The 14,368-nt window shown below is 49.5% G+C and overlaps 1 protein-coding gene across 6 annotated transcripts in view; it reads left to right on the top strand.

Annotated features, from left to right (window-relative positions):
• Nucleotides 1-14,368, top strand: part of ABHD18 (abhydrolase domain containing 18) — a 1,329,419-nt gene that overhangs the window by 1,140,938 nt on the left and 174,113 nt on the right. For all 6 annotated transcript variants that reach the window (XR_011282243.1, XM_069631098.1, XM_069631095.1 and 3 more), the window contains one exon: nucleotides 11,997-12,159. Coding sequence is in view for 5 of the 6 variants with exons in the window: in XM_069631098.1 (XP_069487199.1) it covers nucleotides 11,997-12,159 (163 nt within the window). In the remaining variant the exon portion in view is untranslated. The remainder of the gene's footprint in view (nucleotides 1-11,996; nucleotides 12,160-14,368) is intronic.

Genomic DNA, 14,368 nt, shown 5'->3' with positions numbered 1-14,368 from the left:
TCGCAGGGCTTGAGGCCAGAACCCTCTCCGCACCAGGAACATTGCTGGTGGGCGTAGGCTGCGGTGAGCCAATGGGGGAAGGTGGACAGTGATGACCAAGGAGGAAAGGCCTGGTGTGCCCCAATCGAGCTGGACAATATGGTCAAAGACAAAATTAAGAAAAGGGGAGTGCAACACAAGATGAACCAATACATGTTGAGCGGCCCACCTAGTGCCCTGACCCACACCCCGCCGGACGTGGCCAAAGGAAGGGACACGCAGGAACCCCAGCTTTCTCTGAAAGACATTAAGGGGGCCATTGGGGAATCCAGAATGGTGCTAGAGGTGAAAATAGACGGGCGTGCGTCATTGGTGTCTTTTTCTTTTTTTTTTACAGCAGGACTTGCGGCAGCTTTCTCCGTGTGTTGGTGAGACAGAGCAGCGGCGCCTGGAAAAACAGATGACCATGGTATCCCAAAAGCTAATACAACTGGACCGTAGGACAGAAGACAGTGTGGGTAGATCCAGACCCAACAACCTGGGGTTCCTCAGGATACCCGAAAAGGAGGAGGGCCCAAGCATGGAAATTTTTCTTGATAAATAGGTGGGGGGACCTATTGGCCCCAAAAAAAACAGTTGAAGTTCTTTTCTATTGAACGGGCGCACCGGATCCCAAATGGCTGCCCAGTTCCTGTGGCCCCACCATGCACCATTATAGCCAAGCTTCTAAATTACAGGGACCGAGACGCTGTGCTGGAAATGACGAGGGCAATCGGCCAGATAATCTATAACTGCAAAAGGATTGGATTCTTCCCAGACTACACCAGGGAAGTGCAGAGGGCCCGCCAATCCAATGACTTGGTCAAGTGTAGAACTGGCATCTGCTGGAGTCAAGTACGCTGTCTTCTTCCCGGCACTGTTGAAGGTGTAACGCGAAGGTCTACCTGTTGAACAATCCCAAAAAAGCATGGGACTGGATGGAGACCTGGGCCCTTCCGAGCTCAGGCCCTGAACCCTCAAAGGGGGGAGATCCAGGGCAAAGGTGGTAGGGGAGACATCCCTGCTTATGTTTGATTTGCAGCCATCAGAACAGTCTAATCTAGCAGTAGGTGAAACAGACAATGAGGGCCTCGGTTTAACACGAATAACTTGGTGGCAATGACTAGATCCAACAGAGTTGGACCTAGTAAGGGGTTGCATCTTTACTTGGGAAGCAAGTGGAGGGCGGGAGGCATACAGGGTCTGTTTGGATGCGTAACCCGCACATTTCCCAGTTTGTTTCATGGTTCATGTATGTTCTGCGTGGGCCTGGGTGACATGTGCTTCGATTTGGGAGAAGTGCAGGGTGGGCGGAGTTGGGGGAAGTTACTTAGTTGTAGGGTTTTTTTGTTTGTCTTCGTATCGCTTGGCTGTGGAGTGGGGTGCAATTTACGGGGGAAGTCAGCCATGGGTGAGCATTGTGCTGTTTAAGGGGGGCATTTACTCAGGGGCATTGCCAGGTACTATGTGGGCAGGAAGGGATGAAACATTACGTGAAACTTCAATGGGATGTGCTTGAGTATCAAACGCAGGCTGGTATTACAGTTTCTCAATAGACACTCCCCAGACTTTTCTCTCATAACTGAGACCCACCTGGCAGGATCAAATTGTAGGTTCTTTGTGCGCACATACTACAGGCTGGCGTTACACGCTGGCTACACCAGGGAGGGTGAGGGGTACTATAGTTTTAATTCAGAAGTGGGTGTCAATTTCTGTCCTTTAGATTCGCCTGCACCTCCTAGGTAGATGTGTTGATCCGTGGGGAGCTCTGGGGGTGCGGGGGGTACATGGGGGGGGATAGAGGCGATATATGCCCCTCACGCAGAAGATTATGGTGCTGGGTGAGGTACTTGGTGGTGACTTTAACGATGTTATGGATTCCGGGATGCCCAGGTCTCATGACGGCAGTAGGAACCCGGTGGCTCTCATCAGACTGAGCTCCTTTGCGGGAGCTATGGACCTATTTGACACATGGAGTAGTTTAAACCTGGGGAAGGTGGGGTACTCCTTTTTTTTCGGGGGCACATTCCTCCTTCTCCAGGCTGGAATATCTATTAATTCCGCGGGGGGTGGGGGAGGTCATAGGCTGCTAACTGCAAAGTTCCTAACAAGGGGGTTTCGGACCATTCACCGCTGCTAGTCGCACTTAAGAGTGGGCGGGAGATACCTCGCCCTTCATGGAGGCTGAATTCATATTATCTGGGTTTTCCTGAGTTTGTGGATGCGTTGGCCAACACCACACAAGAATACTTTGAGATTAATGAGGGCTCGGTGGACAGTGCCATAACACTGTGGGAGGGGTATAAACCGTTTTTTAGGGGGGAGGTGATCTCGAGGGTTGCTGCACAGCGGAAGCGACATGTTAGCTGTGGAGGGGGCAGAGACGGCCTCTGAAGAGGCTGGGACTGAACTGGTGGCTAAGGGATCCCCTGAGGCTCAGCAGAAGCTGCGGACGGTGCAGGCGGTGCTCCGCAACGTGTCCCTGGATAATGTGAGGGACGCCCACTAGCTTAAATGTAGTAGGGTCTATGAAAGCGGGGATAAGGCCGGGAAGATGTTAGCGTGGCTGCAGTGTAGTGAAAGGGGTAGTGGGCAGTGAGGGCAGTGCGGATGAGGTCATAACCGAGGGGAAGGATCTAGCGCAGGAATTCGCAAGGTATTACAAAGCTCTATATAGTGCTCTGCCGTGCCCGGGAGGATCGGTGGCCGGGGGGGGAGGGGGGGCAGGGCAGGTGGCTCTAGCACAATTGTCTGCCAAACAACATGTGGGGTTGGATTTGGAAGTAACAGAAGAATTGCCATATCTCGGCTACAGTCTGGGAAGTCACCGGGACCAAATGGGTTCCCGGTGGAGGTCTGGAAGAAGCTTGGGGAGTGGTAATTGGGTCACTGCACCGGTTATTCCTGCAAAGCAGACAGGAGGGAATGTTGCCCGAGAATCTAAGGCGGGCTGCGATTGTGGTTTTCCCCAAGCCTGGGAAGCTGCCGGAATCCTGTGCATCATATAGACTCATTTCGCTCATCAACGGGGAGGCAAAAACCCTTGCCAAGGTCCTGGCGAATCACCTGCTTTGGGTTGTGGGGGATCTTGTCCACCCAGATCAGTGCAGGGCTTATGCCATCCAAATCTATCCGCATGAATTTACGCAGGGTGCAGTTAGCCCTGGGACAGGCACCACAATTGCAGGTCCACTAGCATTGTTGTCGGTATTTGGCTCTGTGTACTGGGAGCCATTATGGGAAACAATGGAGAGTACGGGGTTCGGAGGTAATTTTTTGGGATGGGTGCGACTGCTGAACCCATCGCCGGTGGCTGAAGTAGAGGTTAATGGGTTTCACTCCTGGACTTTTCACTTGGAACGAGGCAGGGCTGTCCCCTCTCCCCGCTGCTTTTCATTTTAGTGATTGAGCCACTGGCCTCTGCACGTGCCGGATTGGGTGGGCTTCCGGTGGCCCTGGTGTGGGGAAGACAGAATATCTGTATGCAGAGTTGGTTCTTTTCCCGGTGCACAGCGGGGAAGAAGCAATCCAGTTAGAGTGCCCCTACAGAGTGACCCTGACCGGCTTTCCCTATCGGAGTATTCAGTTAAGTATGCACCTTTCAGAATTTCTTGAATTAAATTTCCAGCCGATAAAAACTAAATCTAAATTTAAAGCGGACACAATGCACTGGCAGACCCTTCCACTGAGTCTGTTGGGCAAATCAGCCCCTTTTAAAATTATATTTCTTCCCAAATTCCTTTGTTTTACAGAATGCCCTGTTGCTGTTCCCACTGTCGACATTCAGGAACATCAAGGGGTCCCTCAGGGAGCTTATCTGGGGAGGCAGGCAGGTGCGTATCGCTCTAAAAACCCTGCAGAGGTCAGTCTGGGAGGGGGAAATCGGCCTCCCCTGTCTTCAACTGTATTACTGGGCGGCGCAATTGGGGGTAGTTAATGAGTGGTTACATGTGGATCTCCCACTGCCTCATGTTGCGGCAGAGCTAGGCTGGATGGAAGGTAGGGCCTGACACATGTGCTGTAAGGTAGGAAAACGGGATGGGCAGGGCTCCCGCTGATCACATGGCATGTGCAGCAAGTATGGGCCGATGCACATAAACATATTGGGAGGGGGGAAGCCAATGCTATGTCAACCTATTTGGGGCAGCTTGCACCTTCTGGAACTCCTTTTGATGGGCCATTTTACGAACTGGGAGAGGCAGGGGACTCGGTGCCTGGGGGACGTGATCTCGGGGTATGGTCCCCTCATTCGAGTCGCTGCAGGAGAAGTTTGCCCTCAGTGACGGGGAACGATTTTGATACGCACAAATACTCCTACGTCCCATCGCCTGGGGGTCCCTTGCTAGGGATGGGAGACAGAACCTTTTTAACCAGAAAAAAACCTTCTTCCCCTTTAAATTTAGAGGCGCGTGGGGGGTGCAGCCCTGGTAGCATGCGCTCACCTAACTCCGCCACTCCCCAGTCCCCTTTTTCGCATTGACGGGAACGGGGCGATTTCACCAGCGCTTCTGGGTTTGGCTTCGGCCACCTAATTCCACGCACTCTTCCGCGCATATTCTTCTATCTTTTAGGTACTTGGTCCTCCGACACCATGCTCCTCCCAGACGCATGTCGACTTCAGCGGGCTTCAGCAGGTGTCCAGCCTGCGAGGGGTTCATCCCTACATCCGATCCCCATGCCCTTTGCCTCCGCTACCTTGCCCCAGACCACAGACGACGCACTGACTCCACGTGCACTGAAGAACAGGCTAGCTCGGTGGAGCTCTTCCAGAAGTCCCCTACGGAGGACCTAAAGAACTTCGTCAAACATTGTTCGAGGCCAAAGGCAAAGCCTTTATTTACTGTTGCACCCCGTAAGGGGGATTCCTTCTCAAGGATGCGCCCAAGCGGGAGGAACCTCTCGGGTTCTAGCACCAGCACACGTACTGCGGCTAGTCCAGCTACCAACCTTACGGCCGAGGGGTCTCCGGATCCTTCCGGTATCAGTGCTGATGGACCGCAAGGTTCTCCCTGAGGGGCAATGCCCTAGTACCGGCAGTATGTCCGTCGGGGTGCCTATACGCAGCACTACCGGCAGTTCTGCCAAGGGCAATACGCCTTCCAGGCCTCGGCCTGAGGTGCCGGGTAGGCCTCATGTTCTAACACCAAGCGTCTTGGGCGATGCTGGGCCCAGTGAGCCAAGCACCACGACTCAGGCACGTGGCAGGCAGCTCGACAAGATGGCTACCGCGCCAGACAAAATGACTGCTCGTCCAATGCCACCCCTAGGAACGGAGTAGGCGGAGGAACGAGTCACAAGGTGGGACTGATGTCAACCAGGTATGTGGCCTACAACCTATCCATCAGCAGCGCAGGGCAGTTATCCACTGCACCCCAGGCAGTGTGCGCCCAGGCCCCAGCAGCCATCAGCCACTCAGTCTATAACACCTGATACCTCGTCGGCCTCTGCAGACAGGTTCTTCGAAAGGTTCCCATCGCTGATGAGGACCCCTCAAATGGGGGCCATTCTTCAGCATGCTAGCAGGGACATGCTCCCTCCGGTCACTCCACCGGCACCCACAGTCATTCCTCATACGGCTCCGGCAACTCAGGCAACAGGGCAGGCCCCCTGCCCACACCGGCTCCTCCAGTTCCCCCGTCTCCCACAGTTCAGGCGGTTCCGCACCAGCCTCCACAGCAAACTCTGACTCTGGTTTCCATACCTCAGCCCACAGCGCCCAGTACTCCATCTCCACCTCCAGTTCCGGACCCTCCGGACACTCGTGTGGACACAGATGAGGAGGAGGACCCCGACATGCCGTCCTCCGCCAGGGCCTTCCATGAACGCCTTGCAGGTCTGGCAGAATATTTGTTCCTTCCACAGCCCAAGGTCGTACAACCCGAGGAGGGGGTCTTGGCTGAAGTCCTCACCCTAACACCTCCTACCAAAACAGTGATCCCGATGCAGAAAGACGTTGTTGCCCTGGCCAGAAAAGGGGTGGCTCAAGCCGCACTCGGCCCAGCCTGTCAACCGGTGCCTCGATGCCAAGTATAGGCAGATGGAGGGGGATACATTCTTGCTTTCGGCTCATCCTCCGCCACACACCTCAGTGATCGCTGCAGCGTCACTCTTATAAGCCTCAGTCGTCCTCGGCCACCTCGTCCTCGACGCTGCTAGACAAGGAGATGATTTTGGAGGCATATGGGAAGAAGCTGTACTCCAACGCCTCCTTGCACCTGTGTCAAGCCAACGCTGATGCCATTCTGGCAGCCATTAACCAAAGGTTTTGGTGGGTAATTGCGGACTTCCTCCCTGAACTTCCGCCACAAAACAAGGCTCGCTTCAAAGCAGGATTGGGAGAAGCCAAGCTGATATCGCAGGACATCATGGAGTCCACAGTGGACCATATTGATACCTCTGGCCGAGCCATCTGCATCACCACGGTCATGAGAAGGATGACCTGGCTCTGGGCTACCAAGTTTAACCCCGACGTCCAGGAATGCATATTGGACCTTCCATTCGAGGGTAGTGACCTCTTCCACTCCACCACAGATGAAGAATTAGATAACAAGAAGAACAGTTCACAAACCGCTAAGTCTTTTTATTCTTACGAAAGCCATGCCCAAGGCGTACACCCAGTCACATCAACGCTCCGACAAGGGGCGGGCATCTGGAGGGTTCCGAGGCTTCCAAGAATGGAAGTCCAGACAACCTGACCGTTCCCCGAGTCAGCATCGGAAGAAACAACAAAATGGGGGGGGCAAGGGCTTTTTCCATTCCCCTCCTCCGCAACAGCCTTGGAGGGAAAGAAAGCATGACACGCCCCTCCAGGTCCACGTGTTTCCAATGGGGGGCAGACTTGCCTTCCACGTGCAATTTTGGCGCCAAACTTTTTCAGACCCCTGGATCCTCTCTGTAGTCTCCATGGGGTACTGCCTACTGGTCCCTTCCTCTCCTCCCTCCTCCCCTGCCCTCCCACAGATCGGGACAGCAACTCTGTTGGCGAAGATCCAGTCGCATGTCCAGAGCCAGGCAGTGGAAGAAGTCCCAGCCTCCCAGAGAGGATTGGGCTTCTATTCCAGAATTTCCGCCATACAGAAGAACCACCAGGCTGGCTTGAGAGTTGTTGGACATTTCCAACTTCAACCTCTAAGTCCCGCTACAAAAATTCAAGATGATTACGCCAGCTCTCATTGCGGAGTCACTGAACAGGGGAGACTGGATGTGCTCCCTGGACCTGAAGGACGCGTACTTGCACGTCCGTATTTGGCAGACGCATCAATCCTTTCTGAGGTTCAGGATCATGGGCTGCCACTTTCAATACAAGGTGCTACCCTTCAGCCTCAATTCAGCCCCAGGGTATTTACCAGATTGATGAAAGCAGTGGCTGCACTCCTCTGGGCCCAGGGCCACCACGTCTACCCATACCTGGACAACTGGCTCGTCCGGGCCTCCTCTCCGGTGGCGGTTCTTCACACCTCCTCCACGCTTATGAACACACTCCACGACCTGGGATTTACCATCAATCTCAGGAAGTCTACACACAGACCCTGACCTTCCTAGGCCTCACCTGGGACACCAGATCCGAATGGGTTTTCCCTTTAGAGGACAAGATCATGGCCATCAAGAGAGCCACTACTCACTTCCTCTCCAGGACTGTGACCTCAGCCTGGTGGTACCAAAACCTACTGGGTATTATGGCAGCGGTCCTTTTAGCAGTACCCCACACAAAACTGAGGAGACTGCAGCTGCACTTCGCAGCCTCATGGAATCAGGAGAGGGGCTCACAATCTGAACCGGTGGACATTCCTATGTCTCTCTACCCAGACTTCTGCTGGTGGTCTGCAGACTTCAACCTACGGCTGAGCAAGCCCTTCCGGCAACCTCTCCCTCAGGTCACTGTCATGACAGACTCCTCCCTAGAGGGCTAGGAAACCACTCTGGACAACCACAGCATCCATGGAGTCTGGACCCAGCAGGAATCCCACATCAACTGGATAGAGTTGAAGGCCATATGGTTGGCCCTCAAAGCCTTCCTCCCTCAGATAGAGGGCAAGACAGTACTTATCCAGACTGACAACTCCACCAGCATGTACTATGTCAATAAGCAGGGGCATACCATATCTTCTCCAATATGCAAACTCGCGGTCAGCATGAGCTCTGGAGAACAACATTTACCTCATCGCCGTCCACCTTCCGGGGGAGTCCAACCTGGAGGGGGACAGGCTCAGCAGACTGGGTGCAGACAGTTATGAGTGGAAATTGAACGACCTGATACTGAAGGAGATCTTCCTCAGGTGGGGGCACCCCTAAGCGGATCTGTTTGCCTCCCACGACAACAGAAAATGCCATTCGGACTCTCACAGTGCGTAAAACCACAGAACAGGTTATCATGCCATGCTCTTTCGAAAGAGGGGCGCCTGCTACCTTTTTTGCATTTTTGTAAGGAACTTGGGTTTGGTCACCCTAAGTTACCTGGGGGAACCCAGACGTGGACCCCTTGAGCACTGTGCTCAGAGAGGCACAGCTCCACCTCACTGATGAGGCTCAACAAGGCTGAAACACGTGTATGGGGTTGCTGTTGGTACTTTTGTTCAAAGGAGGTTTGCCTGGCATTTCGGTGCCGGACTGCCCTTTGGGCAGGACACAGACTGCAAATGGATATTCCTCCTTTGTAAAAAGTACCGTGAGCTAAAAGCAATGGCTGTGGACTCTCACAGTGGGTAAAACCACAGAACAGGTTATCATGCTATGTTCTTTCGAGAGAGGGGCACCTGCTAACCTTTTTTGCATTACTGTCTGGACGTCGCCTCTAGGGCAGACGCGGCTTTCGGACAGGTGGTTCTTAGAAACCTGTTTGCTTAAGGAGGGTCTCCTCTCCACCCTAAGGCTACATTCAGTTATCGCCCATACAGTATGGAGGAAAGGGGACAGAACATAAGAGTAATTAATAGTTACTCACTGTAGTGACTAACATACTCTTAGTGCATAGTCCCCTTCATTCCATACGTCCCACCATCCTCCCCTCTAATAATACTGGTGTCATTAGGCAATGTTGTATATTGTCGACGCGTCAATGGGGACTGAGGAGTGGCGCTGGTGGGCAGAGTCAGGCGAGCGCATGCTCCCAGGGCCGCATCCCCCACGTGCCTCTAAATTTAAAGGGGTGTACTGTGATTGCAAATCCCTGACATGACCGAGGTCCCGCAGAATTCCCTGCTAGAGGCCAATTTGATGTCAGCCCACATAGAAACAAAGGTCACGTCCACGTTTTATCAAGTGATATCCGCCTTTGGAACCAAGGAGCTGGCTGCACTGAGGGGCAGGTGGGGGAGGGATGTCGGCGTCATGGAACCCGAAGAGTGGGTAGAGGCGCTGATGTTCCCGTGGGAGGTAGGGGGTATCAGCTCGGCTTGGCCCCGCCTTATACAGTACAACCTACTCCACGTGGTTTTTTATTCCTGGACCAAACTGAGAGGGTGAGAGTGGGTGGACAGCGACTGCTGCCTACGGTGCGGTGAGCCTGGGGTTGCTTTTTACCACACCTTATGGGAATGTCTGCAAGTACAGGTGCTGTGGGGGAAGTGAATAAATAAACTGTCTAGGATACTGTCAGTTGATGTCCCCAAGGATCCTAAATATGTTTTGCTTGGGATATCGGAGGATGGGGGGCATACTAAACATGAAAAGACATTTTTGGCAGTGGCCTTGGGACTTGTCAAAAAAGTGGCTGCCTTCCTGTGGGGTTTGCCGGAGCGTCCCCGGATGGCCTGCTGGCTTGTGAAATGGACAGGTGTATGGCCCTGGAGAGGAGGGTGTATAATGCGAGAGGCTGCCCAAGGAGGTTTTTTGTGAAAGTTTGTGGGAAATGGGAAGGGGGGAGCAGAGTATAGGTGGTTTTCTGGGGGGGGGGCTGGTGGATGTTTGAACATTTGGGGGCTATGTTGTCAAGACTGTGGCCATAATCTTTTCTTCATGCCAAGCGATGGTTATTTTGTTTCGCATGTTGTATGTGGTTTTATTTTATATTCTATGCAAAACAATAAAACCTGTTTTATTAAATAAAAAAAGTCAAGAGACTATAAAGAGGAGTTATTATTCAAATCTCTTCACATAGGATGCTGGTGTGGAGAGTGTTGTAACAAGCATTACCACTGAACACAATTGTACTTGTAGGAGTTTTCTTCCTGGCAGGCGAGTGTCCAAGAAAGAAGTTAATGATTTAAAGCCAAGTGTTTGTGGTGAAAAGGCGTGTTGGAAAGAACTTGTTAAATCTGTCACCTTTTGATGAACCATTGCGTTACCGAAAGTCACTGCTGTGCTATCCTGTCAAGTGTTTCCTATGAAGAAGTGTCATGTGCTAAAAATTACTTGACCATTTTGAAGAGAACAATTGTCTTGGTTTATGAAGTTGTGTTTCGTGGCAGAGACATTTACTTTGCTAAGCAGGAGACTGAAAAAAAAAGTTGTTTTGATTTGTGACCAAACATTTGTCTTGTTGAACTGACAAAAGCCAAACATTCCCTGTATAATTTTTTTGTGTGTATTAGTGTGCAAGTCTGAAACTTGTTGGAAACTAGGTCATTTTCCTTTAGTCTTAGTTTGCTAGGCATGCCGATCCCTGTTGGGTTAGGGAAAGATAGGCATTTATCTGGCAACTTTTGAGAGAACTCTACAATTGTCTCCATCTCACATTTCTGACCCCTCACAACTCCCAACTGCAGAGCCACCGTGTTGGCTAAGTAAGGATTTATTTTTCTTATGAATGGTATTGCATAGAGGGCGTAGTGGCTGCCACCTGGAGATTTTATTTCACTATTGTGTTGGTGTTGAAAGTTTCAAGGAGCTATAGGTTATAGTACAGCATGCTGTTTTATTTATGATTTCTTTGTTTTGTAAATCCTTTCTTGAAGGACATAGCTTCTCCAGGATTCCAGAGATATTTCAAGTGTTACTCATTTGCACAGCTTTTAGTTTAAGAGACGAGAACAATTGTGCGAAAGTAAGATACTTCTAATAACATGTTTTTACATCCTTACTTGGAAGATATCCTCCAAGATTGTTTAATATATTTACCCTGGGGAACAAAGAAAGTACCACTGAGCATCTTTTTTGTCTAAATGTTTTTGAAGTATATTCCCGCAAGCCCCCCTTGTGTTTGGCCTTGTTTTCTGTGCTGGCTGACAGTATTTGCAGTTTTTCATTTTGGTTGTGTTAAAATATATAGTTGCCTAATTGGTGGTGGGGGGACAACAATCATTTGTTTATGCAGGGATCTGCTCCTCATAAAACCGTTAATAAGCACTGGCATAACTTCATTTTTCACCATAACTTTATCCTTCCTTCCCTGAATAGCTAGCTGATCAGGAGCTCTTCTCCAGTCGACCTGCATGTGGCTATGTTAGTTGTTATTTGTATAATATGTTTCTCTCTCTAGTGTGCCGTATTTGCACTGCTTACTTCTGTAGCGCATGGGTGTAGAGGTGCAATTTATCATTGTGTAAGCCGCCATGTGTTACAGTTTATGCGGTTGCATGTCGGTGTGGTGGCTGAACACGAGGTCTGGACTAGCCCAGAAATTCTTATAAAACAGAGAAAGATTTTTTTTTTCCCCTAAGACAGTCTTCAAAGTCCTGGGTTGTTGTCATTTGGAGAGTGGACTCTTAATCAATTGAGTAGTAGTAACCTGGTCCTAAAACTTTTCTATTCAAAGGACTCCTTTCAAGTAATGTGGATCTTTTTCTGTGAAGTAGAATTTTGAGATGCATAATCCGAATTACTTTACATTGTGGACATTTTCAAAGTAAAAGACTTAATGAATGTAATGGCTCTCGCATGCAATCTACATTGAGTGCAGACTTGTATGTGACTGGAATACATTAAACAGAAATTCTGATATGGTGCTCTATGTTCTGCCCTCAGTCTTTTCATGCTAATAAAATTGTGACTATTTTCTGCCCAACATTTGTGCCTGACAAATGTATGCATTGTTTCCACAGTTCCAGTGGATCCCAGTTTAATCATAGTAGTTCAAGCTAAAGAAGATGCTTACATTCCACGAACTGGAGTGCTCAGCCTTCAAGAGATCTGGCCTGGGTGCGAGATACGATATCTAAATGGGGGGCACATAAGTGCTTACCTCTTCAAGCAAGGACTTTTCAGGTAAACCTTAGTATAAGATTGGTATATATTTGCAGGCATTTACTCCATATGCTTGGTTCTCACACTGCTCCTTAACCCTGATGTAGTTGCACACAAGAGGAGTGAATGGCTTAATACACTTTGATAGTACATGATGGCAAATGTCCTCTTTATTGCAAGCTGTTTCATTTTGTACAAGGATTTCACTTAACTACAAAGCATAGCCTGTGCATAACACTGTCACCAACCTGTGGCCATTGCATGCTGTAAATAAAACTCTTAGTTATAATGGATTGCAAGTTAGAATAGTAACTGCTGGACTGGTTACATTGCTTCATTGTTGTACAACATTGTATCAGTCAGTGTGTGCAAACTCGCACAATTCTTGACAAAATTACGATTAATAACATCCACACCAACAATACACAAATTGTAACCAATTATAATTGACAGAGTAAACCAAAAATTTCAGTGGCATAAATATCCTGAGAAAACCGCATCGGATGTTAAGCAGCTTATGTACTTACTAATACGGACCACACCCTTTCCTCCATATGTTTGCAGTGTTTCAAGATGGGACTGAACTGTAGTACCCATTGCACAGCATTAGATTTATACATTCTGTCTGCACAGGACAGTGTAGTGCATTTCACTACTGCACATCCAGCACCAGCCACCTGTCCACTTTTTCCCCCCAGGTTTGTCAGGGTATGGGCATATTTTGTGCTTTTGCATTGCAAAGTTAATTATTTTCCCCTGCAGGAGAGCAACTGCTGCTAATTCTACAAGCTTGCCTTTATAAGGCCTACATTTACGCACGACGCCTGGGGTCCAATGACACCTGGCCATTTGCTCATTTTGTGATGTGCTTTCGAGGGTTATCCAGAACAATGTAATTCAATCCATACCTTCTATTCATCACTCTTCATTGTTGCGTTCGTCACCCTAAGTTCGATGGACATGCCCAGACCTGCGTCCAGGGTCTGTTCTGCCTAGAGACCCAAGCTGCACTTCAATGATGATGCCCAGTGAGGACGGAACATCTCTGGGATTGCATGTGGTCTTATGCAGAATACAAGTGACCTAGCAATTTAGGCTGAACTGCCACTTTTGTGGTGGGACCAAGCATTCTTTCCATATGGTCTTTTGCCTTCTGTGATGACATGACAGGCTGAAAAACATTGGTTTAGAGGGTTGCCAACAGCAGTGGTTGTGGTTTATTCCCCACCTTCCATCCATCACTCTTCTGTGTTGTACATTGCTACTTTGGGGGGGGCATCTTCCAAGAAACTCCTACAGTGGACTTCAAGTCCTTTGTGAACAAGAGCTGGGTAAGTACTAACTTCTTTTAACACTGGCTCCCCGACCTGCTACCCACAAAAATCTGAGAGGGGCCCAGTGAGCTTTAGTATGCTATCCCACCAAACCAGAAGTGAACTTCAGGTACCAGTAAGCCCTAATGCTGGCACATGTGTTGTGGTGCAATATTGGCTTGTGTTTTGGTCAAAGCCGGCATTGGGCTGATGAAAATATTTGAGCTAAATAGCAGGCCTGACCATGCAAGGAAAGGTCTCCTTTAATTTTAGTACCAGCACCTTTTCCATGCTGCATTAGCCTGAACCTAGTGAACTATTACATAAGCCAAGTGATGCCATATTTAATCCAACATTATCAGCTATGGGCGACATTTCCAAGATAACTGCTGCTGCTCAGGGTCTACAGGTTTGAGCTGTGAGACCATCTCAGATTCCTAGCCCCATAGATTTCTGCTCCCTAGGCTAACTCCAGGGAATAAGGCAGGCTTGTAGTGAAATACAGTTCATTCCCTCCCCCAAAGAATACACCATACTGGTGTACCGAACAAATATACACTTTTAATCAAGTCATAAATAGAATATCTATTAAGTCAAATAAATACTTGTGTTAAACATGACAGTGTATCTATAAAAAATACAATAATAATCAGTGAAAACATAACTCACTCCTAAACTAAGCCCATGACCCAGTGGTAGGCACAATACAAGGATAAGGGCTGGGAAGAAAAGGAAACCCTACACAACAATATCCATTTAGATAGTGATGATCCAGTCCCAAAATGCCAAGCATTTAAAGTGGCAATATTCCTATACCTCAGGTATAGCTAGATGATTCCCATGCACACAGATCTTAAATACAGTACCTAGAGGGAGAAATTAACAGCCAAGTTCACAAGGCCACCAAAGGTTAGGAT

This window comes from Ambystoma mexicanum, chromosome 6q, assembly GCF_040938575.1.
Source record: "Ambystoma mexicanum isolate Mex_15411 chromosome 6q, UKY_AmexF1_1, whole genome shotgun sequence".
Lineage (NCBI taxonomy): Eukaryota > Metazoa > Chordata > Amphibia > Caudata > Ambystomatidae > Ambystoma > Ambystoma mexicanum.
Note: the sequence above shows the minus strand (reverse complement) of the source record. Positions and strands in the feature narration are given on the sequence as shown.